This window comes from Hypoxylon trugodes, assembly GCF_022578975.1.
Source record: "Hypoxylon trugodes strain CBS 135444 unplaced genomic scaffold F4822scaffold_7, whole genome shotgun sequence".
Classification (NCBI taxonomy): Eukaryota; Fungi; Ascomycota; class Sordariomycetes; order Xylariales; family Hypoxylaceae; genus Hypoxylon; species Hypoxylon trugodes.
In genome coordinates this window covers 1,239,142-1,263,234 of record NW_026250022.1, presented here as the reverse complement: position 1 = coordinate 1,263,234, position 24,093 = coordinate 1,239,142, and the positions used below count along the sequence as shown (strand labels likewise).

At 46.8% G+C, this 24,093-nt stretch overlaps 9 protein-coding genes across 9 annotated transcripts; 5 read left to right on the top strand and 4 right to left on the bottom strand.

Moving 5' to 3' along the window:
* Nucleotides 1-252: 252 nt before the first annotated feature.
* Nucleotides 253-2,599, top strand: F4822DRAFT_410055 (glutamyl-tRNA amidotransferase). The gene is made up of 2 exons (XM_051458714.1): nt 253-1,830; nt 1,883-2,599. Exons 1-2 carry the CDS (start codon nt 411-413, stop codon nt 2,389-2,391), a joined length of 1,929 nt encoding a protein of 642 aa, XP_051312205.1. The 5' UTR covers nt 253-410; the 3' UTR covers nt 2,392-2,599.
* A 2,393-nt stretch (nt 2,600-4,992) lies between these two features.
* F4822DRAFT_444830 (uncharacterized protein) lies at nt 4,993-7,448 on the top strand (the record flags this gene model as incomplete). Its single annotated transcript, XM_051463291.1, has 7 exons — nt 4,993-5,870; nt 5,929-6,019; nt 6,077-6,166; nt 6,217-6,311; nt 6,372-6,617; nt 6,669-6,725; nt 6,784-7,448. The coding sequence occupies 7 exons, from the start codon at nt 4,993-4,995 to the stop codon at nt 6,872-6,874; spliced, it is 1,548 nt and encodes a 515-aa protein (XP_051312204.1). The 3' UTR covers nt 6,875-7,448.
* A 117-nt stretch (nt 7,449-7,565) lies between these two features.
* F4822DRAFT_410050 (RIO1-domain-containing protein) lies at nt 7,566-9,114 on the bottom strand. Its single transcript, XM_051458713.1, has 2 exons — nt 8,868-9,114; nt 7,566-8,803 (listed from the first exon to the last, which is right to left on the bottom strand). Exons 1-2 carry the CDS (start codon nt 8,928-8,930, stop codon nt 7,625-7,627), a joined length of 1,242 nt encoding a protein of 413 aa, XP_051312203.1. The 5' UTR covers nt 8,931-9,114; the 3' UTR covers nt 7,566-7,624.
* Nucleotides 9,115-9,401: 287 nt separating this feature from the next.
* Nucleotides 9,402-12,724, top strand: F4822DRAFT_316329 (26S proteasome regulatory complex, non-ATPase subcomplex, Rpn1 subunit). The gene is made up of 3 exons (XM_051455402.1): nt 9,402-9,821; nt 9,878-9,948; nt 10,016-12,724. Exons 1-3 carry the CDS (start codon nt 9,683-9,685, stop codon nt 12,545-12,547), a joined length of 2,742 nt encoding a protein of 913 aa, XP_051312202.1. The 5' UTR covers nt 9,402-9,682; the 3' UTR covers nt 12,548-12,724.
* F4822DRAFT_316332 (ATP-dependent RNA helicase DBP10) lies at nt 12,724-15,846 on the bottom strand. Its single transcript, XM_051455403.1, has 2 exons — nt 15,436-15,846; nt 12,724-15,371 (listed from the first exon to the last, which is right to left on the bottom strand). Exons 1-2 carry the CDS (start codon nt 15,704-15,706, stop codon nt 12,901-12,903), a joined length of 2,742 nt encoding a protein of 913 aa, XP_051312201.1. The 5' UTR covers nt 15,707-15,846; the 3' UTR covers nt 12,724-12,900.
* A 139-nt stretch (nt 15,847-15,985) lies between these two features.
* F4822DRAFT_316282 (DnaJ-domain-containing protein) lies at nt 15,986-17,129 on the top strand. The gene is made up of 3 exons (XM_051455400.1): nt 15,986-16,167; nt 16,224-16,267; nt 16,326-17,129. Exons 1-3 carry the CDS (start codon nt 16,087-16,089, stop codon nt 16,852-16,854), a joined length of 654 nt encoding a protein of 217 aa, XP_051312200.1. The 5' UTR covers nt 15,986-16,086; the 3' UTR covers nt 16,855-17,129.
* F4822DRAFT_316300 (uncharacterized protein) lies at nt 17,090-19,584 on the bottom strand. The gene is made up of 2 exons (XM_051455401.1): nt 19,023-19,584; nt 17,090-18,961 (listed from the first exon to the last, which is right to left on the bottom strand). Exons 1-2 carry the CDS (start codon nt 19,416-19,418, stop codon nt 17,405-17,407), a joined length of 1,953 nt encoding a protein of 650 aa, XP_051312199.1. The 5' UTR covers nt 19,419-19,584; the 3' UTR covers nt 17,090-17,404.
* A 459-nt stretch (nt 19,585-20,043) lies between these two features.
* F4822DRAFT_316228 (uncharacterized protein) lies at nt 20,044-22,894 on the top strand. The gene is made up of 5 exons (XM_051455399.1): nt 20,044-21,129; nt 21,184-21,252; nt 21,306-21,491; nt 21,545-21,919; nt 21,976-22,894. The coding sequence occupies exons 1-5, from the start codon at nt 20,502-20,504 to the stop codon at nt 22,782-22,784; spliced, it is 2,067 nt and encodes a 688-aa protein (XP_051312198.1). The 5' UTR covers nt 20,044-20,501; the 3' UTR covers nt 22,785-22,894.
* F4822DRAFT_316216 (uncharacterized protein) lies at nt 22,893-23,953 on the bottom strand. Its single transcript, XM_051455398.1, has 4 exons — nt 23,595-23,953; nt 23,258-23,437; nt 23,140-23,201; nt 22,893-23,081 (listed from the first exon to the last, which is right to left on the bottom strand). Exons 1-4 carry the CDS (start codon nt 23,809-23,811, stop codon nt 23,001-23,003), a joined length of 540 nt encoding a protein of 179 aa, XP_051312197.1. The 5' UTR covers nt 23,812-23,953; the 3' UTR covers nt 22,893-23,000.
* Nucleotides 23,954-24,093: the final 140 nt, after the last annotated feature.

Sequence of the window (24,093 nt, the reverse complement as noted above, 5' to 3'; positions counted from 1 at the left end):
TCGTAACCCGGGATTATGATGCACCTGATAGAGCGGTGCGACCCGGGGGAAGAGGGGGGGAGCAAAACCAACCTAATGGTATACATGGTAAAAGCACCTTCAAAACATACCTAACCCTATCTATGAAAGGAATGGCATAGGGGAAGCCCGCTTCGCTGGCGCTTCAAATACCCCTGTTACGGAATAGCGTCGAAAGGATAGTAGCAAATAGTCGCATTTGTAGATAACAAAGAAATATTAATGCAGGCATGTCATGCACGATAAGGTGGCTCAGAGGTGTAACAAGAATTACGAAGCCAATTATGATAGGATTAAAAAATGGGTTCACCGCTGAGATTTGCTCTGCTTTAAAAATCACGATGTCCTCACAGGAAGAAAGGGTATTCGTGGACGTAACATGAGGTTTGACAATGAAGCCCCACAGCAAGCGCACGATGAAGGCATTAATTCTGCTGTCCGGGTTAACTATTGCCTCAGCATCCCTCATTTCTACTGGAGTCTCAATGAAGCTAGATGATTTCTACTACTTCGTCTCTCCATTCTCACAGGGAAAAGCGTACGACGGTTCATATGATTGGTCGTACAATTTCAGGGGCTCATTCGGACTTGTTCCTGTGTCCGTAGTCGCCAATTACGAAGATAGCCTCCAAACCCCGGACGACCTATTCGCGGAATGGTCCAGGAAAGATGATGTTTGGCAGCCTGGGTTTGCCGAGATTCTCCTAGTCGGATCTAGCAACTACCAGCAATTCAAGAGCATCAATATCAGTGCCAACGCCGAATCCACCATATTGCCATTGTCAAATCACAGCAATATTGCATCTGGTCCTTACTTCCTAGACTTATCTACTGGCGAGTTACATCAAGCGCTGAGGCTCTATAATGACTTCTCGGGAGCTTTTACACAGTCTCTACTGCAGAAACCAACAGGGGACTTCCAGATCCTGTCAGCACAAGTTCCCGCGGCAGGGACCTTAACGATCGGGGTCCCATCTCGCCTTTACTTTTCACCCTCGGAGGAAAAACCTCTCGCTGGTGTTCGTGTCGCTGTCAAAGATATTTATTCTTTGGCTGGTGTTCGGAGCTCATATGGTAGCCGAGCTTACTATGGGCTCTATCCGCCTGCTAACGAAACTGGCACTGCTATACAGAACTTAATTGACGCCGGCGCAATTATTGTTGGTACACAGAAACCATCGCAATTCGCTAACGGAGAGGTCGCAACATCTGACTGGGTTGACTTTCACGCGCCGTTTAACCCTCGTGGTGACGGGTACCAGGACACTGCATCGTCGTCTGCCGGCGCGGGCTCATCCGAAGCATCGTATGAATGGCTCGATCTTGCTGTCGGAAGCGATACGGGGGGTTCCGTTCGTGGACCTGCTGGTGTTCAAGGACTATTTGGAAATCGCCCTACGCATGATCTAGTAAGCCTTGATCACGTTATGCCCCTTTCTCCAGCAATGGATACCTCGGGATTTTTGGCTCGTGATCCATATCTATTGGACGTCGCAAGTAAAGCCCTTTACAAGGATAATTACACCTCTTACGCGGATCGGGGGTTCCAGTACCCTAAGAAGATATATGTTCTTGATTTTCCGACGACAAACACCTCATCAGCACAGCTCATACATACATTCTCTCGAAACCTAGCGTCTTATCTCAATACATCAATTACGCCGTTGAGTCTCGATGATGCTTGGCAAGCCAGCGCGCCCGATGAGTATAATACGCGGAACATCTCCGAATTTTTAAATTTAACATACAGCACTTTGATCACCAAGGACCAGACTAGGCTTCTTCGGGATCCCTTTTATAAAGATTATGCCTGTAAGTAACAAATATCGCGCTTTTACAGATGGAACTGACTTTTCTTCCCTAGCCGTCCACGACGGTCGCCTACCTTTTATAGATCCGGTGCCTCTTATGCGCTGGGCTTGGGGAGACGCTCTACCAGGCGGCGCCTACGAGGAAGCGGTGAATAACAAGGCAGTCTTCTCGGATTGGATCAATAGCCAGATTCTTCCTCCGGCTTCTAATACATCCACTTGCTCCTCCGCCATACTTCTACATACTGATAGCACGGGCTACTTCTCCGCTCGCGATACCTATCTTTCTCCCCCTTCCGCGCCATTGGGTTTCTCTAATGGAGAAATATCCATATTCAGCGGTGCTCCTGATACTGTATTCCCCATCGGAGAAGTCCCGTCATTTAGTTCAATTACGAATCATACTGAGTATTTGCCGGTAACTATCGATGTTATGGTTGCAAGGGGATGCGATGGCATGCTGAACAAATTAGCTCAGGATCTGGTGAAGGCTGGTATTATTAGTATCCCGAAAACTGGTTCTACACTTCACGGAGGAGAAATCCTAGCAAGACGATGGTAATAGACATGTTATTTAGCTATGTCATCACTATTGTCATAGCCTATGCCGTAAGGAATATACATCCTATGTAAGGATTTTTTTCTAGGGTCACTAATAAATATTTATTTTATTGACTTCCTTCACTATAAACGGAACACTATAAACGGAAGTAGTGTGCCTTATTTTTTAGGGTTGAATGGGATCGTCGTCGTGTGTTACTTGAGGGTTGGTTAGGGTTGGGGTTGAGAGTTGGGGGTTGGGGGTTGGGGGTTGAGGTTAGGGTTTTATCTACCCCCAAAATAAAGGGGTAAGGGGCAAACGTGAACGACTATTGATATAAGATTCTTTACGATTCCAGCAGCACCACAGCCTTCGAGGGCAGCTAGTTATATAATCTCATATATTTAAATTCAAGCCCGTAAATATGTCGGAACATAATTATATTCACGGAACCGCCGAGAAGAAAAGGAAAGAAATCGATGACTACCCAATGGATTGGACAAGAATATCTACCGCACGATTAATGGTACTGATTCAAAACGGCGAGTTCGTCTGAGAAATCCACGCTTCTAGAGATCCATGGATGATATTGGTTGGGCTATGGTGTAATTAAATTGTTACTTGTCTGTAGTCATAGATCCTCGAAAGGGGTCGAAATATCCGACACTCGTTAATATTGGTATACATACAGTTATTAACAGCATAAATTGTATTGTGAGGCCATTACGATCAATTGTTCTTTTATTTACATGTACCTACATAAATCCTAAGCTAATGAATTCACGAGCAATCGCGGCTCAAGTCAGTACGGAACCTTAAGCAAATTCAAAGGGATAGATAACTCCTAGGTGCATCGGCATAGTAACTGAATTAATACTATCTTAAGATAAGAATTCGACGTCCTCTTTTGGTAGGAACGTACTAATCTATCCCATCCCAGGATCAACCAGGTAGGAGTGGATCACAAGGATAGGAAGTTCTAGTATTGACATAAGGTTAGTAAGATACACAGTAGGCAAGGACGTTAAAGGTACCCAAGCAGGTACATGTGTGTGTATGAAAGTCCCCGCTAAATACAGTATGAAGGTACAATGGAATGTGGGGCGCCGTACGTACCTACCTAATGTACCCGTAACGTTGACAGTGCTAAGGGCACTTGAAGTTATTCGTTTTAAGCTAGCACCCCTATAACCGTAATCTAGAGAAGGTGCTCACCACGCCCCCATGTGCGTAACTTCCTCAGGAGTTAAGGAAAGCAGCAAAATTCAATAAACTAATCCACATTAGATCAGATTAGTACTTTTTCTTCTAATTGTTTGTTCTTTTGCATTCTATTCTACTGATCAGGAAAGGCCAGAGAAAGTGAATTTTTTCAAGTTGTGCGTTTCTATATAATGGTGCCTTGTGCTCATAAATCTTCCCACTTCTTTTCACATTCATCATCTCACCCTCATCTTCTTTTTTCATTCAGCAACCCAGGTCGGTCGTTTTTTGATCAATTTTCTTCTATTTTGCCATTCTAGGAATTGCAGTCTTACATTCTTGCCTTCGTTACTGCATTGCACAATTACGTCTTCAACTTTAGGGGTTTATATCGTATAACCTTCCTACCGACGTCACCGCAATCTTGCAATCTTGCAATCTTGCGACCCTGTGGCCTCGCGACCGCCTCGCGCAAGACCAAGCTAAACAACGCAAAGCTTATTGTGCTTTCCCATTCTTCGGGTCTGGATACCAATTGGTAAGAACAACCTCTCTGCCGTCGATCCGTCGATTAATCTTCGTCTCTTTTTGTAAATATTCCTCTCTCCAAACTTCTTCCCTCTCTCTTCTTCTCCTTTTGATACCCCAGCATAGCATCAACTCATCCAGCACACACATCACCACAATCACTTCGTTTTTCCATCTTGCTCTCTAGCTACTCTATTTTACTCGGTCCCGCTCGCTTCATCACAATCGTCTTGGTAACAACAGCATTGGCATTACCAGCCAGAATCTTCAAGGTTGGTGTCGTTATTGATACTCCCGAGCGACCCCAATTATCCACCCCCCTTTTTTCCCCTGCCTATACAAAAACTGCGACGGGATGCTCCCCGGCTACCAAAATATTGCCGCGGAAATGCAGCGCGAGCAACACTCCGATCTAAACTGACATGCTCCTCTTGAATAATTCACCTATTGTGTAATCTTTATTGAGATGAAGATACAACGACCAATGATTCAAGGCTTAAATCATTACTATTACTTTCTTCTAACCCCCCTTTCCTCTCCCTCAATCAACCAATTTAATAAGCACACATTCTTGTCATAATAGCAATTATTTTCCACTTCGGGGCTAACTATCTTTCATATAGATTCTTCCTTTTTTACTGTTCCTGCCGTCAATCTCGATCAGCTTAATCTCCAAACAAGGTATGTCTTATATTATTTCGACCATCTTGAATATTCTTGAGAAACCCCATCAGTTGGCATCACCAAGACACTCCTGTCATAATCACATACCACATCCACACCTAACAGTCTTGATATTCTTATTTTTGCAATATAATAATCATGCAGAGTTCCCACTAATGATACTCATTTAATAGGACGAGTGTATCCGTTTATTTCGCATTCGACAAGATGACTCATGATAGCGGTGTTACCACTCGACCGGCTACGATGCCTCCACCTGAGGCAAGCAGCAGCAGCAGCCAGGTAGCTGCTCATCTTGCCAATACCCACGATGGTATCAACAGCAATGGTGGTCAGAACCACCCTATGGCGGATACTGGCATGAACGCCATGCTGAGCCAGTTTAGCGGACTCGGAATTAATGCTATTGCACCGATGCCTCCCATGATTCCCATGACTACAGCTGACGGTCGTCCCGTTGCGTTCCTTCCTAACTACCCTGTCCCGTCTCAGGGTATTATGCCTCCTGGAATGCCCCTTGGTTATGCGCCAGCCCAAGCCGACGCATACTCTGGAACGTACCTCTCCCACGGTGCTTATCAGCATCCTCTGTACACCTTTGCACCGTATGGTCAGGCTCGCGCCGGAGTTGCTCATGAGCGAACTGAGACCAGCAATCGCGAGCTCCCGGGTCTGGACATCCGTCGTTCTTCTTATTCGACGAACGAATCGACCCCAGCAACACCGTTTCTTGGAAGTATGTCTCGAGAGCACGGTCCTCGTGTAACCGTGTTTGATCGTTCGTCGTACACGACTCCCTCTCCTCAGCAGCTCGTTTCTTCTGAGGCTATGCAGGAGGCTAAGTCTGCTCTGCTTGATCGATCGCCTAAGATTCCTCGCGCCATTGAGGCTATCTACACTCCTGAGCAAAACATGAAGACCCTGGAGCAGAGTCTTGTCAATCCTCTCCCGGGGAACCGTAACGTTTACATCCGTGGCCTTCACCCCAACACGGATGATGCGCTCTTGCTCAAGTATGCTGAGCGCTTTGGAAGGGTTGAAACTTCCAAAGCCATCATCGATTCCAAGACGGGAGCATGCAAGGGGTAAGTTAACTGACCACTCAAAGCTATTATGAAAACATTCGACTAATATCTGGCCTAGTTTTGGCTTTGCAAAGTTCTATGATGTCCGCGATTCACAGAACTGCATCCGAGGGTTTTATCAGCGGGGCTACGAGGTTGGATTTGCTCGGGTAAATCCTCCCACCTCACGTCGACGTAGCCAAGACAAGCAAGCTAATAAACCCAAGGAATCTTTCAATTCCCGACTCCAGGCTGAGGGTGACCCTCAGTCGACTAACTTGTATCTTTCCAACCTCCCACGATCGTGGCGTGAGACTGTAGGTGGACCATTCACAGTAGTACTGATCACATCAGCTTACCAACGTAGGAACTTCTCGCCATGTTCGAAGGCTTGACCGTACTTTCCAGCAAGGTTTTAACTGAAGCGGGTACGGAGAACAGCCGCGGTGTTGGTTTTGCTCGGTATGTTCAGATACGAAAGGTGTATGATTATGTGTTTATACTAACATTTACTACTCTTAGATTTGAGAATCATGAGATTTGCGAACATGTTATCAAGCAATTCTCTGGCCTCATCCTTGGTGTAGAGCGCCTCCCGCTGCAGATTCGCTACGCCGACACAGCAGCCCAGAGAGAGCTCAAACGTGTAACGGCTAAGCGCCGTCAATGGCGCACCAATGAGTATAATGCGAGCGCTTATGGTACAACCCAAGTTGGAATGAACCCGGCTCATAGCTTTAACTATCGATATAACGCTGGTTCTCATCGGTACGTTTCTTGCGTTACGATTCTTTTCGCCGACTAACAATGTTACTTTAGTGCTTCCCACCAGGGTGACTCCCGTGCTTCGGGCGACTCAAGCAGCTTTGCACCCGGGTATGGGCGCATTGAGTCCATTATTCGCAGTCTGTAGACTCACTAATATTGGTCCTAGACACGATGACGGTGTCGAGATCCGCGTCGAGTCGCCCTTAATCGCACATGGCAGCAACCAATCGTCGCCCGTGAAACAGGAGAAGGAGTAATTCTGGTCATGCTTTCCATATCCGTACATGTTTCGGCGCATGCTCTTTACATTATACATGTACATCTTGACCACTCCCTGGCAAGTGGTTTGCCTTTGATGTCGTCGCCGATATTCTACCCATTATAACGGTATTACTGCCATTATCGACGACATATTGATGACATCATATCGACGATGGTATAGACGATAATATACCTAACCTCGACGGCGAATTATCGCCCATGAACATAATGCTGCCGGTGCGCACGGATTTGTTATGGTATTATTGAAACGATTGTCGGATTGTTGAGTTTTTTTTTCCTTTCTAGTTTCCTTTTTTACACTTCACCTTTCTTTACCGAGTTCTAGAGACGATGAGTCTGTATGCCACTACTTATCATCGTGCCTCTTACTCATGATGGACGATACGAGGAAACGTGTGTGCGCGGCAGGTTGGCCCCTCAGTTTTTCTCATTTTTACTTGAGCATTAATCATCTTTCGCCCGTCTTTTCATTTCATTTTTTCTTTACCCCGTACCAACAGATACATTGGGGTTTCAGATAGTTAGTCAGGCATTAATACGACATTTTCCCATCAATTTTCAAAAAATGAATCCTGAAATTGCCATGGAATTACTTCGCATCCATGTATAAACCTAGGTCGGTCAACAATGATATGTCATAAAAACTAGAATTTCTAGGGGTTCCCAATAGGATGCCATGCAAAGGGGGTATCAATTAATTTCATCCGTTATGTTAATATACGTATTTACGTCTTTTCACTAATTGACAGAGCATCCATACCTATTATTGGTCTATCTACCCGTGATTTTCTTCCTTCATCCTCGTTGCCGTCGCTGTTTTCATCGTCATCTTCATCATCTTCGTCTTCGTCCATAGATGATGTATCATGGTCGTCTTCAGATCCGGCCTGCTCGCCCCTTTCTGCCTGCTGCTCTCTGATAGCAGCCTCTAGATCTTTAAGAGCTTTCTTTGAAAACCCGGATGCTTCAACCGCAGCATCTAACCTTTGAGCTCCGTCCTTCCCTACTGTTTTCTTGGCATCTTTGAAAAATGGGCCGGGCTGGGTGCTGACAAAATGGAAGCGTCGCTCGAAGAATCGTTTGATGCAATTGACATCACGGTCAAAATACATTTCGGCATTTTGATGATCCATAGATACCATCTGAGGGAAGTCAATAATGATGGGCGTCACTGTGAGCTTCCCCTCTTTTTTCCCTTCTATCCCATCGGATTGTTTGGATTCGGTGGAAGGTTCTGGTTCCTCTCTCTCTTCCTTGATTAAGATATTGAATTCGTTGAAATCTCCATGGATTAAGCCATGTCGCGCTAGACGTAGGATCATGGCTATTAAATCGGCGTAAAGGGCTGCGGGGTCGGGGACCTCGGAGATTTGGCGTAGAGGGAAGGCGTCGACGAATTGCATAAGTACTGTATGACGGTTCTGACCCAAGGGTTCGGGTACGGGGAAGCCCTCGCTTTTTAGGGCCTTCATGAAAGCGAACTCCTTCTCGGCGGCGAGCCGGGATAGGTACATCCAACTACCACCCTGGCGTTTTCGCAAATAGTCGCGGTTGGCTTTAACGGTGCGGAATGATATTCGACCTAGTCGGTGGATCTTGAGAACACGCTGGGTTCCGGACTCGTCGGCTACAACTAGAATATCACTCTCCTTGCCGACACCGATACGATTCCCAACGCTGTACACTTCTCGCCGGCTTGCGTATGTATGGAGGGCTAGGTAGTCCATGCCACCGTACGTCAACCGGTAACCATCGTACTTAGCCTCCTTCAGTCGAGCGATCAACCCGACTTTGGCTAACGCTGAGATTGACTTGTGCACTCGGCTAGCACCGCCGCGAAGCTTGGCGATGGACTCGATAAGGGGTGTGGGGATTACTTCGTGGTTTTTGCTGCCTATTTCTGCCTGTTTGTATTTTGTTAACCCTAAGACGATTTGGGGGTCAATAAGGGGGAGGAATTGTTCGTACGGCTGTCAAGACTCGCCAGTCCTCTGCTGTGAGGTGGCGCATAGCCTTGGTGTCGAGCTTCATGGTTGCTGACGCTCAACCCTTGCAGGGTATTTATTTTGATATTTTGGTATTCCGATACTTCACGTTAATTGTCCCGGGCTTTTGAGAGAGAAAAAAGCAGATTACCACGTTCTATAAATGTTGATGTTAGCAAGTGGGATGATATTGTTAGTGTACAACCCCACCAAATTCTACCTAAAAATCTATGGGACTATCTAATTTACGATAAGATAAAAATCTGTGTACCTTGATGTACTCGGATTTCGGTCGTTTTAGAAAATGAAATCTATTGGCCTAAAATTTAAGACTTTTAGTGGCTTTGATTGGCTATAAAGTTAACTCCCGTTAATTTTTTGATTCGTCCGTTCAACAAAAATCGGAAGGCTCCGTCATCTTGTATCTGTGGAGCTGTGTGCACTGACCACTTCCAATCAATACTAAGCAATAGGCGGCAGAGCAGTCGCGTAATTGTATTCCGCCTTCCAGCCTTGGAGCTTCGACCTGACCTTGCAACGCAAGAGCTTTCAACATTCAGAAAGCTTATCCGTAACCACTAAATTCCGATCGCACACCTTCGCATCCACCATTCCTAAACTCTTTCAACCTACGCATTTTATTTTCTCTCTCTTTTCCCCGTATTCATCAAGAAGCCAGATCGCATTACTTTTTAAACAGTTCATTCATTAGCGAAATTCTGCGTTCCGGATCTTCGCCCCCCAAACTTATTTCGTATTTGTTATTTACAGCCAGGATTCGCCGCCTCGACGACGACCATGGCGCCGAGTAACAACCAGCCAACCTCGGCCGAGGAGGGGAAAGGCAAGGCGATCGATAGCCAAGCCGACGAGAACAAGAAAGCCAAAGATGGACAGCCTCAAGCCAATGGAAAGAAGGATGAGGACAAGATCGACTGTGTGTTTTGTTGCCCATATGTGATATGTTATCATCTCGTACTAACCTATATGTAGCTGCGGAAGAGTTGAGTGAAGAAGACCAACAGCTCAAGAGCGAGCTTGACATGCTCGTCGAGCGATTAACGGTATGTTTGTACTCATCCATATCATCCAAGCTTGTTCTTTTATCGGAAGTGCTGATATACTTTGTAGGAATCCGATGCCTCGCTCTATAAACCGGCTTTAGAGGCCATGAAGACTTCCATAAAGACTTCGACATCCTCAATGACGGCAGTACCGAAACCGTTAAAATTCCTAAGACCACATTACCCAACGATGACGAAACTATACGACGAATGGCCGGAGGGTGACGACAAAATGTCCTTGGCGGATGTTCTGTCGGTAATAGGTATGACCTTCTCAGATGAGGACCGCCAGGACACCCTCAAGTACCGTTTATTATCGCCGACGGAAGATATCGGTTCGTGGGGTCATGAATACGTGCGTCACCTAGCTTTGGAGATCGGCGAGGTCTACGCAAAGCGGATCACCGCCGAGGAACAGGTCAAGGATCTTGTCGACCTTGCCTTAATCCTCGTGCCACTGTTCCTAAAGAGCAACGCTGAGGCCGACGCTGTCGACCTTATGAGTGAGCTCGAAATTATTGAAGAACTTCCCAAATTTGTCGACGAGAACACTTACTCACGTGTCTGCCTATACCTCGTTAGCATGGTCAACCTTTTGACCTATCCAGAGAACGAGCAGTTTCTCCGAACCGCCTACAATATCTATATGGCCTACAAAGAACTCACACCAGCTATGAACATTGCTATCCGACTTAACGACCTGGATCTTATTAGCAATGTTTTCCACTCTACAACGGATCCGGCGCTTAAGAAGCAGATGGGTTTCTTGATGGGACGCCAGAAGAGCTGGGTCCACGTTACAAGAGATGAAGACACAAAGAAGGATTGCCAAGAGATAGAGGATGCTGTTAGTAACCTCAGACTATCGGAATACTTCAAAACCCTAGGCAAGGAGCTGAACATCCTCGAACCAAAATCCACAGAAGATATCTACAAAAGCCATCTAGAAAGCAGTCGGGTCGCTGGTATGACAAACCTAGACTCTGCGCGCCACAATCTCGCCGCAGCGTTCGTCAACGCGTTCGTCAATGCTGGCTTCGGCAATGATAAAATGATGCTTGTTGCAGAAGATAAGGAAAGCTGGGTTTGGAAGACGAAGGATGAGGGTATGGTGTCAACCGTCGCATCGCTTGGAACCCTCCTAATGTGGGATGTTGAGGCTGGATTGGACCAAATTGACAAGTACACATACAGTTCGGAGCCACTGATTATAGCAGGATCAATGCTTGCCATTGGCATCATGACGTCGGGCGTTCGATTGGATAGTGATCCTGCCTTGGCGCTGCTAGGTGACACGGACAAGTTGGAGCATAAAAACCCGCTTGTCCGTGTAACTGCCGCTATGGGTCTTGGTCTCTCCTTCGCTGGCTCTCATAAGGAAGAGGTACTAGAGGTCCTTCTACCCATTGTCACAAGCCCTGAGTCGGATATACAACTTGCCGCAATGGCCGCCCTATCATGCGGCATGACTTGTGTGGGATCCGCCAATGAAACAGCCGTTCAGGAGATATTGAGTGTTTTCATGGACGAGGATCGCGTGAGCCAATTCTCCGATAAATGGATTCGATTCATGGCTCTTGGTCTTGGTCTTCTCTTCTTTGGCCGTCAGGAAGAAGTTGATGTCATTTTGGAGACACTCAAGGCCGCAGCTCACCCCATGAGTCGACCAACAGCCATCCTCTGTGAGGTTTGTGCCTGGGCTGGCACGGGAGCCGTGCTGAAAATCCAAGAACTCCTTCATATCTGCAACGACCACATTGATGCGGACTCGGAAGACAAGAAGAGTGATGAACTATTGCAACAGTATGCAGTCCTCGGAATTGCGCTAGTAGCTATGGGTGAGGATGTCGGGCAAGAGATGGTCCTACGTCAATTTGGCCATCTCATGCACTACGGTGAACCCAACATCCGACGTGTAGTACCGCTTGCCATGGGTCTAATTAGCCCTAGCAACCCGCAAATGAAGGTCTACGATACACTGTCTCGGTATAGTCACGATAACGACAACGATGTCGCGATAAACGCAATATTCGCGATGGGTTTACTAGGTGCCGGTACGAACAACGCCAGATTGGCGCAGCTTCTTCGACAACTAGCCAGTTATTATCATCGCGACCAAGAATCACTCTTTATGGTTCGCATCGCGCAGGGTCTATTGCACATGGGCAAAGGCACCATGTCAATTAACCCTTTCCACACAGATCGCCAGATTCTCTCCAGAGTAGCAACTTCTGGTCTACTCTCGATTCTCGTCGCCATGATTGATGCGAAGCAATTTGTCACTTCTAGCTCCCACTACCTGCTCTACTACCTCATCACTGCTATGCATCCCCGTTTCCTTGTCACATTAGATGAGGACCTCAAGCCTTTGACGGTCAACGTTCGCGTTGGTCAAGCTGTCGATGTGGTCGGTCAAGCAGGTCGACCCAAGACAATTACCGGTTGGCAAACACAAAGCACCCCGGTGCTTCTTGCGTATGGTGAGCGAGCGGAGTTGGAAGATGAGGAGTACATAAGTCTAAGCAGTACATTAGAGGGTCTCGTGATCCTTCGTAAGGTAAGCTTTTGGCCCTATATTCGATTTAACTCTTATAAGTAGGTAATTTGAAGCTAATCTTGATGTAGAACCCCGATTGGGAGGATGGAAAATAGATACCTTGAGGACATTGAGAGTCGTCGAGGCTTCCCTCATTACGGAGGTTGAGCTGGACTGGTCGGAGCACGGTTTACAGTTAATAAAAAAACATGTACTATTAAACACAAACAAATGCACTGCTAAGCATCGGAAGTCTAGAGAGCGGACTCGCCTGGTTCTCATGCATTAGATGGTGGAAATTACTCGAGACAATTTGTCCGTGTTTTGACTTAGTATTGCTCCTAATGAACATGGATACACAGGTATCTTTCTTTCTACTGGTGAATTTGTGTAGTATCCATCTAGTTGTCCGTCTACTACTTTCTTGATGGCCTCGCGTTCTTCGCTTTTCGCTGCTCCTTAATCACCCTAGCCTTGCGAATATCATCCGCGCTCTTAATCTCCTTCCTACTGCCAGCACCGTCCTTGTATCGGCCAATCCGCTTCTCCTTAGCCTCGGCCACACGCTTCTTGCGTACATGATAATCATCACGGAACTTATCAGCTTCCTTAGGCGCCTTCTCCTGTTTATGTCTATATCTAACCCCGCCTTCTCCCGGACCCGCGTTATTACCACCACCGCGTTTTTCAAAGTCGCCAACACGTGGTAACCGACCCATGCGTTGGGCGCGTCGCCATTTATCGAAACGACCGCTTTGGAAACTAGCAGCGATTTTGACACCGCTTTCACCGCGTATCATACGTCCACCGCCTTGCGCGCGGGATCCGTCGTCGTCGTTATCTCGTGCGACGTATTTAGCGGCTTTCTTATCCCAACGCATACGCGCGCGTGTCGGGACGCCGAAGTTGTTAGCGCCTTCGTCGTTAGTTAAGTCCATGGCTACGTCGCGCGCTGCTTCGACGAAGTTGCCGCTACCGCCGGTGTTGGAGCCGGAGTGTACGCCGTATCCGCGTTCCTCGGCTGTGTTCACCGTGCGTGGGGTGTATGACATGAAGACTTCGTTATCTTGGTAAGAAGAAAGAGGGTCTGCAGTCTTGGATTTGTTGGAATGGGTGTGGTTCGTTATGGTTACTTCGAGATCCGAGTCGTCGTCTTCGTTTTCGACTTCGTCTTCTTGCTCGTCTACTTCCATTTCGTCCGAGTCGTCGAATACGGCTTCACCGTCTACTTCTTTAGTATCCTCGTTCATGTCTTCGACGTCTGAGTCCTCTTTAGCTGATTTTCTTGGTCCGAAACGCTCGCGTAGGGATTTCATGACTTCAGCGGCCTCGCTTCGGCCCGCCTTGGCTGATCTACCGATTTCGAAGATCGTCTCTTGTGGCTTGAAACCACTAATCTTTGCCAACATTTCGGCGCGGGCGTCCTCGGCATCGCCCAACTCATCACCGAAGATGGGATGTAATTGCGTCCAGCCCTTAGAAGAGACAATTTCTCTAGCTCTTCGAGCACTCTGACTAGAAGCTGAATTCCGTGTCTTTAAATACAGTTTCTCTGCTTTTCCAGCTACTCGACGGAGGGAGCTAATATCTTCACTCTCGCCGAGCACTTTATTAAGCCATTCGACGTTGGTTTCGACTTGACTCCGCACCGGCGCACCGACAGTAACATCCTCTGCGAAGTTTGCGGAATCTTTACCTTCCTTTCCAAGGACAAGCTTTTTGCCTAGAAATAACTGTAGATCGAGAAGGTATGGTGCGTCTGTTTCTCTCACAAGACTGTAACTCCATCCCCTTTGTCCAGCTCTTGCCGTACGACCGACTCGGTGGACGAATACTTTAGGTTGCGGTGGGAAATCGTAATTAATGACGTTGGCGAGAATGGGAATATCGATACCTCTAGCAGCCACGTCTGTGACTACTAGGATATTGGAACGCCCGCGTCTGAAATTTTCGACTTGCTCTTTTCTGGCTGTCTGGTCTAGAGATCCATAGACGTAAGAGACCGCGAATCCCGATTCGCGAAGTAGAGATTGTAGATACTCGACGTGGTGTTTGGTGGCTGTGAAGATAATTGTAGAATGTTCAGTAGGCTTCTCTTTTCTGTGAGTATCTGGACCCCGTTTTCTCTTTTTTGAAGGCTTTTCTGATTCCGGCTCGACGCCTTCAGGTAGTCCTGTGGGCATTTTGATAGTGTCATGTAGGATATGAAGAAGAACGCCTTCTTTCTCAGCTCCCTTTACACTGAAAAAGGCAGACTGAAGGTCTGGGGAGATTTTCGTTTCGGCATCTAATCGAACCAAACTTGGATCTTGTAGACCGGCACGAGCAAATTCGACTAATGAAGCTGGTAAAGTAGCCGAGAAAAGCAAAGTTTGCCTTGATGCGGGCAAAGCGTGTAGAATTTCGGTAAGTTGTGCAGCAAAACCCATTTCGAAAAGTCTGTCCGCCTCATCGAAAACGACGTATTGGATCGAAGATAGGTCTAGGGACATTTCGACCTTCAGATGTAAGAATCGACCGGGAGTAGCAATAACGATATCGGGGTTTGACGTCATGGAGCTGAATTGTTCCTCCAAGCTGTCACCACCAACAAGAAGTACGCACTTCAGATCCGTCCCACGACCAAACTCCTTCACAACCTTCAGAGTCTGTATAGCAAGTTCTCGAGACGGCGAAAGAATCAGCGCTCTTGATCCAACTGTGGCGCTATGGGCCCTTAAGCGCTCTATCATGGGTATAACGAATGCAGCGGTCTTTCCCGAACCTGTCCTCGCCATACCGACTACGTCTCTCCTCTGCATGACCAAAGGTATAGCTTTGCGCTGGATAGGGGTGGGGACCGAAAATCCCTTTCTCGTAATCGCTCGTAGTAGGTTCGCATTAAGCCCTAAAATTGTCCTCACATGTTAGAAAATTGGAGGTCTCAATATCGAAGTTCGTTTAATACTAACCCATAGCTTGAAAGCCGCCACCTTTCTTAACAGATTTCCCTTTCAAGTTTCCAGTTTTTCTGAATGAGGCTGCCTGTTTAAGAGCAATGAATGCCTCATCACCATCGTCGTCGTCGTCGTCCCCACCATCCAGAAAGTCGAAGTCAAGATCATTCTGCGCAGCGTTTTTGCCCTTTTTCGCATCTGGCGCTCCAATGTCGCCAGTGAACAGAGAGCCTAAGATGTCAACTTCGTTTTCAGACGGCGTCGGCGACACCGCGCGAGACGGCATTTTCCCGTTATTCGATATGCAAGCTTTAAATTCGCATAGAATGAATAGCAAAATCTTAATTGCTTGACCAAAATGCGGTTTACAGTAGTAATAGGTAACTATCGTGGGGCTTCAAGATCGAGAACTTTTTTAAAAAGTTCCCGGACCCTTGCAATCCTTATCGGCGCGCTACTGTGCGATAAGAGTTATAGACCCACTTAGTTTGTACGACGTTCCAGGCCTTGGAAGTACTTAGGTACACCCCCAATCTACTTCCTATCGCATCTCGTTATCTCGCCCCCCCGATCATCTTCCATTCCATACATCATACACTCTCTCCAGTCCTCGGTGACTTCAATTCCCCTTGTCACATTCTTATTCGTCATACTTGAGCTTTCAAGATGGCGTCTAAAGAAGAGAATGTTGTTGAGGATAAGGATGCGCTTGACGCGCTCGAGGCAGAATCTAAGGAGTTCGATAAGGCAAGCTGAAGTCCGATCCTCGGTTATGATCCGTATACTAACACAATTCGGCGTAGGATGCCGAGATCGATCGTATCTTGAAGGCTTTCCGATTAGATGCGTAAGTTTTACCGTTCCAATTCTCCTTTAAGAAGGCTCCAGTTCTGACTTCATCACAGGTATGCGGTTCTAGATCTAAACCCGGGTGTCCCCGAATCCGACATTAAGATAACGTACCGCAAGAAGTCGCTACTCATCCATCCTGATAAAACGAAGAACCCACAGGCTCCTGAGGCCTTCGACCGACTGAAGAAGGCGCAAACCGAATTGATGGACGAGAAACACCGAGAACGATTAGACGAGGCTATCGCAGATGCGCGCATGCTCTTGATTCGGGAGAACAAGTGGACGGTTGACAGCCCGGAGCTGAAAACAGAGAAATTTGCCAAAGAATGGCGCGACAAGACCCGCGAGGTTCTTATCGACAACGAAATGCGACGTAAACGCCAGGTGAAGGCCCAGATGCAGGAGGAAGGCCGCGAGCAACGTCGAGCCGACCAGGAGGTCGAGGAGCGCAAGCGCAAGAGACAGCACGAACAAGACTGGGAAAGCACCCGTGACCAGCGCATCGATAGCTGGCGTCAGTTCCAGAAGTCCAAGTCCGGCGACGACAAGAAGAAAAAGAAGAAGTTGAAGCCGATCGGTTAAGAGAGCGAGGGATTTGAATTACTTTTTATTATTATTTTTTATCGCTATTACAGGGCACAGTAACATAAGGGCGGCTGGAGGCGATGGAAATTTGCTTACACACAGGGAACCGCGTGGCTCGTCAAATTACCTATAATTCCAGAAGACGAATGATGAGTGATGGAACGACTACACTATGGGCTACGACGTGAGTTCAATTGATAGATCGAAAAATCTATGAGCCTAACTCCCTTAGTGACATTAATACCCGAGTTTGTCGTTACCAACGCGGTCGAGGTCCTCCATTCTGGCCTGTTATCCGTGTCCTTGTATATCAGCAAGGGCAAAATATCGAGGTGAGTCTGCATGTGCTCCTGTGCATTTCCACAGTTCGTGATGACTGCATGCAGCAGAGCTCCAACGTAGCAAGGCAGCAGGGAGAACCGCTCTTGCCGCCGAATTCGACAGCCACAATTCCATCCAGGAATCCCATCCTCATATCGTAGATATGTGTGCCTTCCTATCTTCATATCAATTAAGATCGTAGCTCTCTAGACCTCCCTTATTCTATTTACGGTTTGTGTTTCTGCTTGTATTGGATGAATCTGGAAAGATTCAAGTACGCCTCTTCAGCACGCACGCGCAATTCCGCAAACTTTCTCTTGTCAATCGTTTTCACCATAGCCTTCACTTTCGGTGCAACTTCTTCGAAATGCTGTAAGAAGTTATCCTTCCAAAAGATCTCCTTATCCCACTCCTTACTCTCATCGCCATAGATGTCGAATAGCTGGTTTAAAGCTTCCACGACATCAGCAGCAGGTGTCTCGGGCAATCCTTTCACGATCGTGATGAGGAAGACACCGATTTCTCGATTCAAGGCAATCGGTGCCGCAAGCGCATATTGTCCCAAAACTCCGATACATTTAACCCCCAGGTTCTGCAACGGATCTTCTTCCTCGGAGTTAAGGGTCTTCGATGCGTGGTAGAGTGATATGAATTTCTTATGCTCCTCTCCGCTTAGAGTTGTCCCTCTATGCAATGTTCTCGAAAGGGCCCACGCAAGACTGGTTACTATTCTCGCCAAATCAACGTCGGATGTGTCGCTCGATAATATCGGAGCTACTACCCGGCTCCAAATTGTCTGCGCTACCGGAGTCCAAGCTCGCAGTATCTCCGCACTCGACCCATCGCTAAAATCGATGCAACTCACGGACCAGGAAATATTGTTCAGGGATGTTAGACTGTGTGTGCGAATCATCTCTGAAATCTCGTCGTTTCCGGCAGACTGGAAGAGTTTCGTGATCTGCGGGATTGCCGTCTGCATAAGCTCCCTTAAGGTGGGGAGATCATCGACACCCTCGACCTCATCGCCGTGATCGTCACCAGTGACCATCTCTAGGTCCGCCTCTATTTCATCTTGATTCATCTCATCATCCTCTCCAGCTAAATCCTCATCGGAAAGCTGTTCGTCGTCATCCGCATCCATAGCATCATCTTTGTCGTGGTCTTTTCGCCCTCTTTCCCTTGAGCGGCTACCTTTTATCAAGGTCTCTTGAAGCATCGTACCAATAGATGCTAAGGTCTCCAGAGCTAATTGCAAAATCTCTGCCGAGTTTGTTGAGTTATCGCCGTTTGTCGCGTTTCCCTTAGGTTGGGTATTTTCGAGAGCTCGAGAAAGCGAGGGAACGAGAACTGCATCGCAGGCACCATCTTTTCCAGGGGTGTTGTCATTCCATTGCGCTACAGCAAAGACGTTATGCAATACAGCGCAAGCCAGGACCGACTTATAGTCATCGCCATTCTTGAACGTGATAAGTTGCTTGTAAACCTTAGTGGCATTATCGGCAAGAATAATTTCCGCAAAATGCTTGTTGTCCTCAGACAGTGTGATCATACACGACAAGGCACTACTTAAAGTTGGCGCAGTCGTGGAATTATCGGTTATGAGTGTGAAGAGAAATCGAACTATTTGCTCATTTCGCACCGCAGCTTCCAGGGCTTCATCCTGGGCCACAGCTACGGCTGATAGTATGACTGATAGTGATTCTGCAATACTCCAATTAAAACTCTGCTCAGCTTTTGTGGTTTTGCTGAAGGCAGGATTTCTAGACGTAATAGTATTCGTTACCTAAAAACACGATGAGTTATGGGCAATGGGTATGAAAACGTGAATATGAATTTGTGTTCACCTTCTCACAAGCATGCTGAATAGCAGTTAGGACGTCGATTCGGTATAAATGCACACAAAAATCAACCTCTTCCTCATCTGTGAGGACACGGAGAATTTCCCATCCAGCAGCCCGACTCTCCAAACTGGCATCAGTCAGAGTCTCGTCGAGAAGAATATGAACAACCTTTTCTCGTAGAAGTAATTTTCGGCATTTTGTGTCGTGTATTATGTTGGCGATAGCTGCTGCGGCAGAGGCTCGAGATTTTGGCTCAGAGCTTTGGAGGTCCTTAATGACGGGCAAGATGCTCTTTTCTCTTATCGCAGCTAACTCCGGGTCTGAGGGTGGCTTTGCTGGTTTGGCAATCGGATCGGTGCGCTTGCCGCCCTTGGCTCTGTTCCGGCGAGATTTGCCCATGGTGAAAAATTAACGATCGAATAAAATTTGAAGTAGCGCAATATCCTAGATTAGCAAATATTCAGATTCCAGCATATGAATTTCAATCTCAATATGCTGATAAATGAATGAGACGAATTCTCACTAATATGTGTTTGAAGATTCAAGATTCGTTCTTAGCCTTCCGATATAAAAATTTTGTAACGATTTGTGTACTGTAACTGTACCTAAAATAATAAGGCTTAATGTACCCCACCACTGTGCTCTAGAGGCTTTGGTGGGGTCGATCTACCCACCCTGTCGCATATTAAGACTCCGCTTGTAGGACCTAAGCATCTGGCCAAAATAGCTTCGAAATTTATGAACTTTTCTCTTAACAGCTTCAAAGTAAACAGTTAATAAGATTTTACTATATATTAAGCCAGAATAAATAAAGAATATCTTTAATTGGAGTGTCTATAATCTTAATTAATATTCGATACTTTCCTGAAAATTTTTAAGATTTTCAGCACTTTTTCACCATCCAATTACAACATAATCATTTGTTACCCAAGGAAAACTACCCTTATTTTAGCGTTGGTCTAAAGGTAGGTACTAGCTAATAGGTACTGGGTACCGTCATCGCGTGCTATGAAATGCGGCGCATCTGCTCCATTTGATTGATTCGGGGAAGCACCTACCCATGCAACATAACACGTTTTCTTGTACCTGCCTTACGAACAGTAACATATTACTTCCCTGTGACGACTTGCTTAATACATGTATATATAGGGAAGTGGTGACCCGAGCTCGAGCCGCGTATTAACATCTGGATCGTCGCTTCCAGAGCTTCATCGTCCACTCAGCCCCAAACTTCCGTAGTGGGACCTCGATTCAACTCGATCCGACCTTATTAAACTTACTACCTTTATACACCTAAATCAAATAGCTACGATTCCCTCCACGAAGCTTTTGTTTAATACCAATCTCAGTTTTGAGATGCAGCTTTCAAAGTCTCCATCCGTTCCGACCACCGCGCTGTGATACATCCTCGACCCTCTCTACCTTGCTCGTTTCTATCCACTTCGCCCACTGTTAAGGCCCGTGCTGGAGCTCTGATATTGGATGTCTACATGGGGGAAGATGCGAGGCTTTTTTCTAAGTGACGAGGAGCTGGGCAAGAAGAATGACGACCACAAGTCCTTTAAGAATGGCGCCGCCACCGGCTTGCGACAGCCAAATTGGCATCCTGCTCGAGTCCCTCCGCGACGATCGATTAAACGTATAGGTGTTGTGCTAGGTGTAGTTTTGCTTTTATATCTCTTCGTGAAGAATATACCGGTTCTCGGACCCAATACGCAGATGCGCCGACCTAGTTATTCGTATCCCGATCTCGCCGCGAACATTCCTAGACGCCCCTCGTTCGAGCGACCGCAACCCGCCCCGTCGAAACAACGTGGGAAGTCGTCGAAGATACCAGAACACTCCTTCAATGGACCCGTTAGGTTCCTAGACTTGGCTCCGTCGTTACATGGTATTAGCGGCACGCGGGGAAATATGATGGTCAATAGGAACGTCCTCTTTACAGCATCTAGTTTGAGGAGCGCGGCGACGCTATTACCGATCGCGTGCCAGATGGGAAGCGAATTGAAGAATTATGTGCATTTTGCCTTGATGAGTCGGAGCGATATCGACATACGGGAGTTGCGAAAAGTCAATGGCATTGACGAGTCCTGCCAAATTATATTCCACGGTACGCGGTCAAGACAAACAAGGCGACACAAGTGGGTGCTGACATTATTATAAGATGCGCGTCCCGACTATGCGCCAATATCAACAGATGATCGAATGGAAAATGCCGTGTTTCGTGCATTTCGTGCGTATTTATATATCCCTCGCGTGGTGGATCCAATCGCTTATGTCTATCAGATCATATTTACAACTATATGCACCCTCAAGCTATTTTAGTCGATGGCTCAAACGATGAAGAACCATTCTTCCTTCGAGCTGCACGGCAGCATTCGGAGGTGAAGAAGAACACGTTAATTGAACTACCATATAGGCCCGCGAAGAGGCTTGAGTGGCTAACAAAGCTAGACAGCCAGGCGCTGCACAGTAAGATAGTTCGTTTCTTAATTACGACCAATTTTACTAACCAAATGTTCAAGTGTGGAATAAAAATCACATTGATATCCTTATTCATGCAGTACCAGGAGCTTCGGGGAGCTTGATTAGACTCCTCAGATCTCTCAGTGCTGCAGACTACACTTCCAGCTCCATCCCCCATCTCACCATTGAGCTCCCTCGTGATATTGATCCTCCAACTAAATATTTCCTCGAAACATTTACGTGGCCGCCCGCCCACATCAGTAATCCAACTAATGCGCATCTTCTCTCCCTCCGGCATCGTATCCCTCATCAGAAAATGGGCGAAGAGGATAGCTCCGCCCGTTTTCTTGAGTCGTTTTGGCCAGCTCAGCCGGCGCACTCACACATATTAGTACTTTCCCCACAAGTAGAACTATCACCGGATTTCTTCCATTGTAAGCAGTGCCCTCTTCATAACTTGTCGGTCGTGTTTGTGAATTAACTTGTGCAGACCTTAAATATGCGCTTTTAGAATACAGATACTCCGCACTTTCCACATACCGACATTGGGATCGTCGGCTATTTGGTATCAGTCTTGAACAACCACTCCAATTGCTAGATGGGGAAGAGGCATTATCCCTACCATCGCTTCTCAGGAGCAGTGATCCCGACGACACGGATGGCGATGAAATTTCTACCTCATTCCTGTGGCAAGCACCCAGCAGCAACGCAGTCCTTTTTCTAGGCGAAAAGTGGATGGAGCTCCACGATTTCGTCTCCAGATCATTAGAGGCCAAGCAAGAATTAGAGCCCTCCCCGGCACTTCTCTCGGAAAAGGTCGTTAGTACGCAATATCCATCTTGGCTGGAACACGCCTTAAGATTAGCGAGAGCGCGTGGCTATTGGATGTTGTATCCGGGCAAGGATACCGCTGAGAACCTGGCGACGGTTCATAGCGAACTTAATCATATGCCTGAGGAATATGCGACTCGAGAAAATTCGAGGACAGTATTGGCGGACGATGCCAGCGAAGAGGAAATAGAAAACGTTAGGCAGAAGATACGGGCAGGCGTGGAGATACCTCTGGCCCCAGTGTCTCTTCTTGATAGCCTTCCCAACAATGGGAACCTCCGACCGTTTGGCGATCTACCGATAGTGTCATGGGATGGTCAACCGGTGGATTTCGAAGAGTTAACCGCCTTCTCTGAGAAGTATTCAGCGGAGTTCAAACAAAAGGTCGGTAGCTGTACGGAATCCGAGGATGACCAGAAGCAGAGGGAGAGCTTTTCGACACAAGATCTGTTCTGCTTGACGGATTGAAAGCTCGAATAACCCTAACTATAATAAGCTTCGATAAACCTTGGGGTCATTGCGGTCGTGAAACTGGGGGAAACCGGTCTTTAATGGTGGAGTTTGGCGCATCCGGGTCGGGATACGTCGTATATATATCATCAAATTTATTGAATGAGACCATGTACATATTATGACGTCCAAATCAGCTTCGTGAGCGCGACGTTGAAATCGAAAATATTGTGATCATTCATCGGCTTGCATTTTCTCTATTACCAGTAGAATCACGCATGTACCAACGATGGATAATGCTATAAGCGACATGACCTTCATATTCTGTCAATTGAGGATCTACATAAGAGGCGGACTGCGCGAAAGTACTTACCGATTGTGTTCTCCAGCCCGTCTGAACTATAGCCACTTTTCTACTATACTTATCCAAAGTTTCTACACTAAGGTTAGTTGCGCGTCTGTGTTTCACTGTCGAAGGGAGGAAGACGAACTTATATAGTTGCCGAATCCAAGCACTAAACAGGATAGAGATAGTAGCCAGAAGATAATGCCAAGAGGCTGGGCCATGCGCAATTCCAGATCAGAGGGCTGCGTCTTGAGATGAAAGGATAATACAATGGCTATAGCGACAACAGCCATGTAGACGGAGAGCCGGAGGTAGGAGAGGAAGGCTGGGAATCTGTTAGCTCATTTGTCTCATTTTCTTGCCCCTTTTTCTCTTCTTTTTTTTCTTCATTCTCTTTTCTTGTTTTCGTATTTGCAAGGAGTTGGAGGTTGTCTTTCGGGCTTGATGTGGCGGTATAATGCAATAAGAAAATGATAACTCACTTCGTTCGTTTGCGCAGTGATCGCGTGCGTCGGAACTTTCATTTTCAACGAGAAGCGGCCCGAGGACGGGCCATGACCAGAAAACGTTGGTGGAGGTGGCGATGGATGCCGAATCCCCTACCACTACTGGCTGTCTCAGTTCTGGAAATGGAAGAGTGCCGCAGCATGAATTTGATGATGCTGGATTGTCCTCCGGGTCAGTTTGAGCTGTTGGCATTTTTTATGTTATACTTGAGAACTATTCAATTCTTAACCACCAAAAATTGTATAACAATACAATTGATTACATAAGACAGCAATACTCTATCATATTTAAAGTTATGATAAACATGCAGTATCTTGCTTTTCTTTGCGTGTTCGCGTCGTACTAAAATGTCGTAATAGCTTAGAGGTTAAATCGGAGAGGTCGGGTTGGAATGTGGCACGAGCCAATAGGAGTGGAGAGACATAATCTCGGGATTGAAACTGCGAATTGAAACTTACCTAGGTACATATTCCC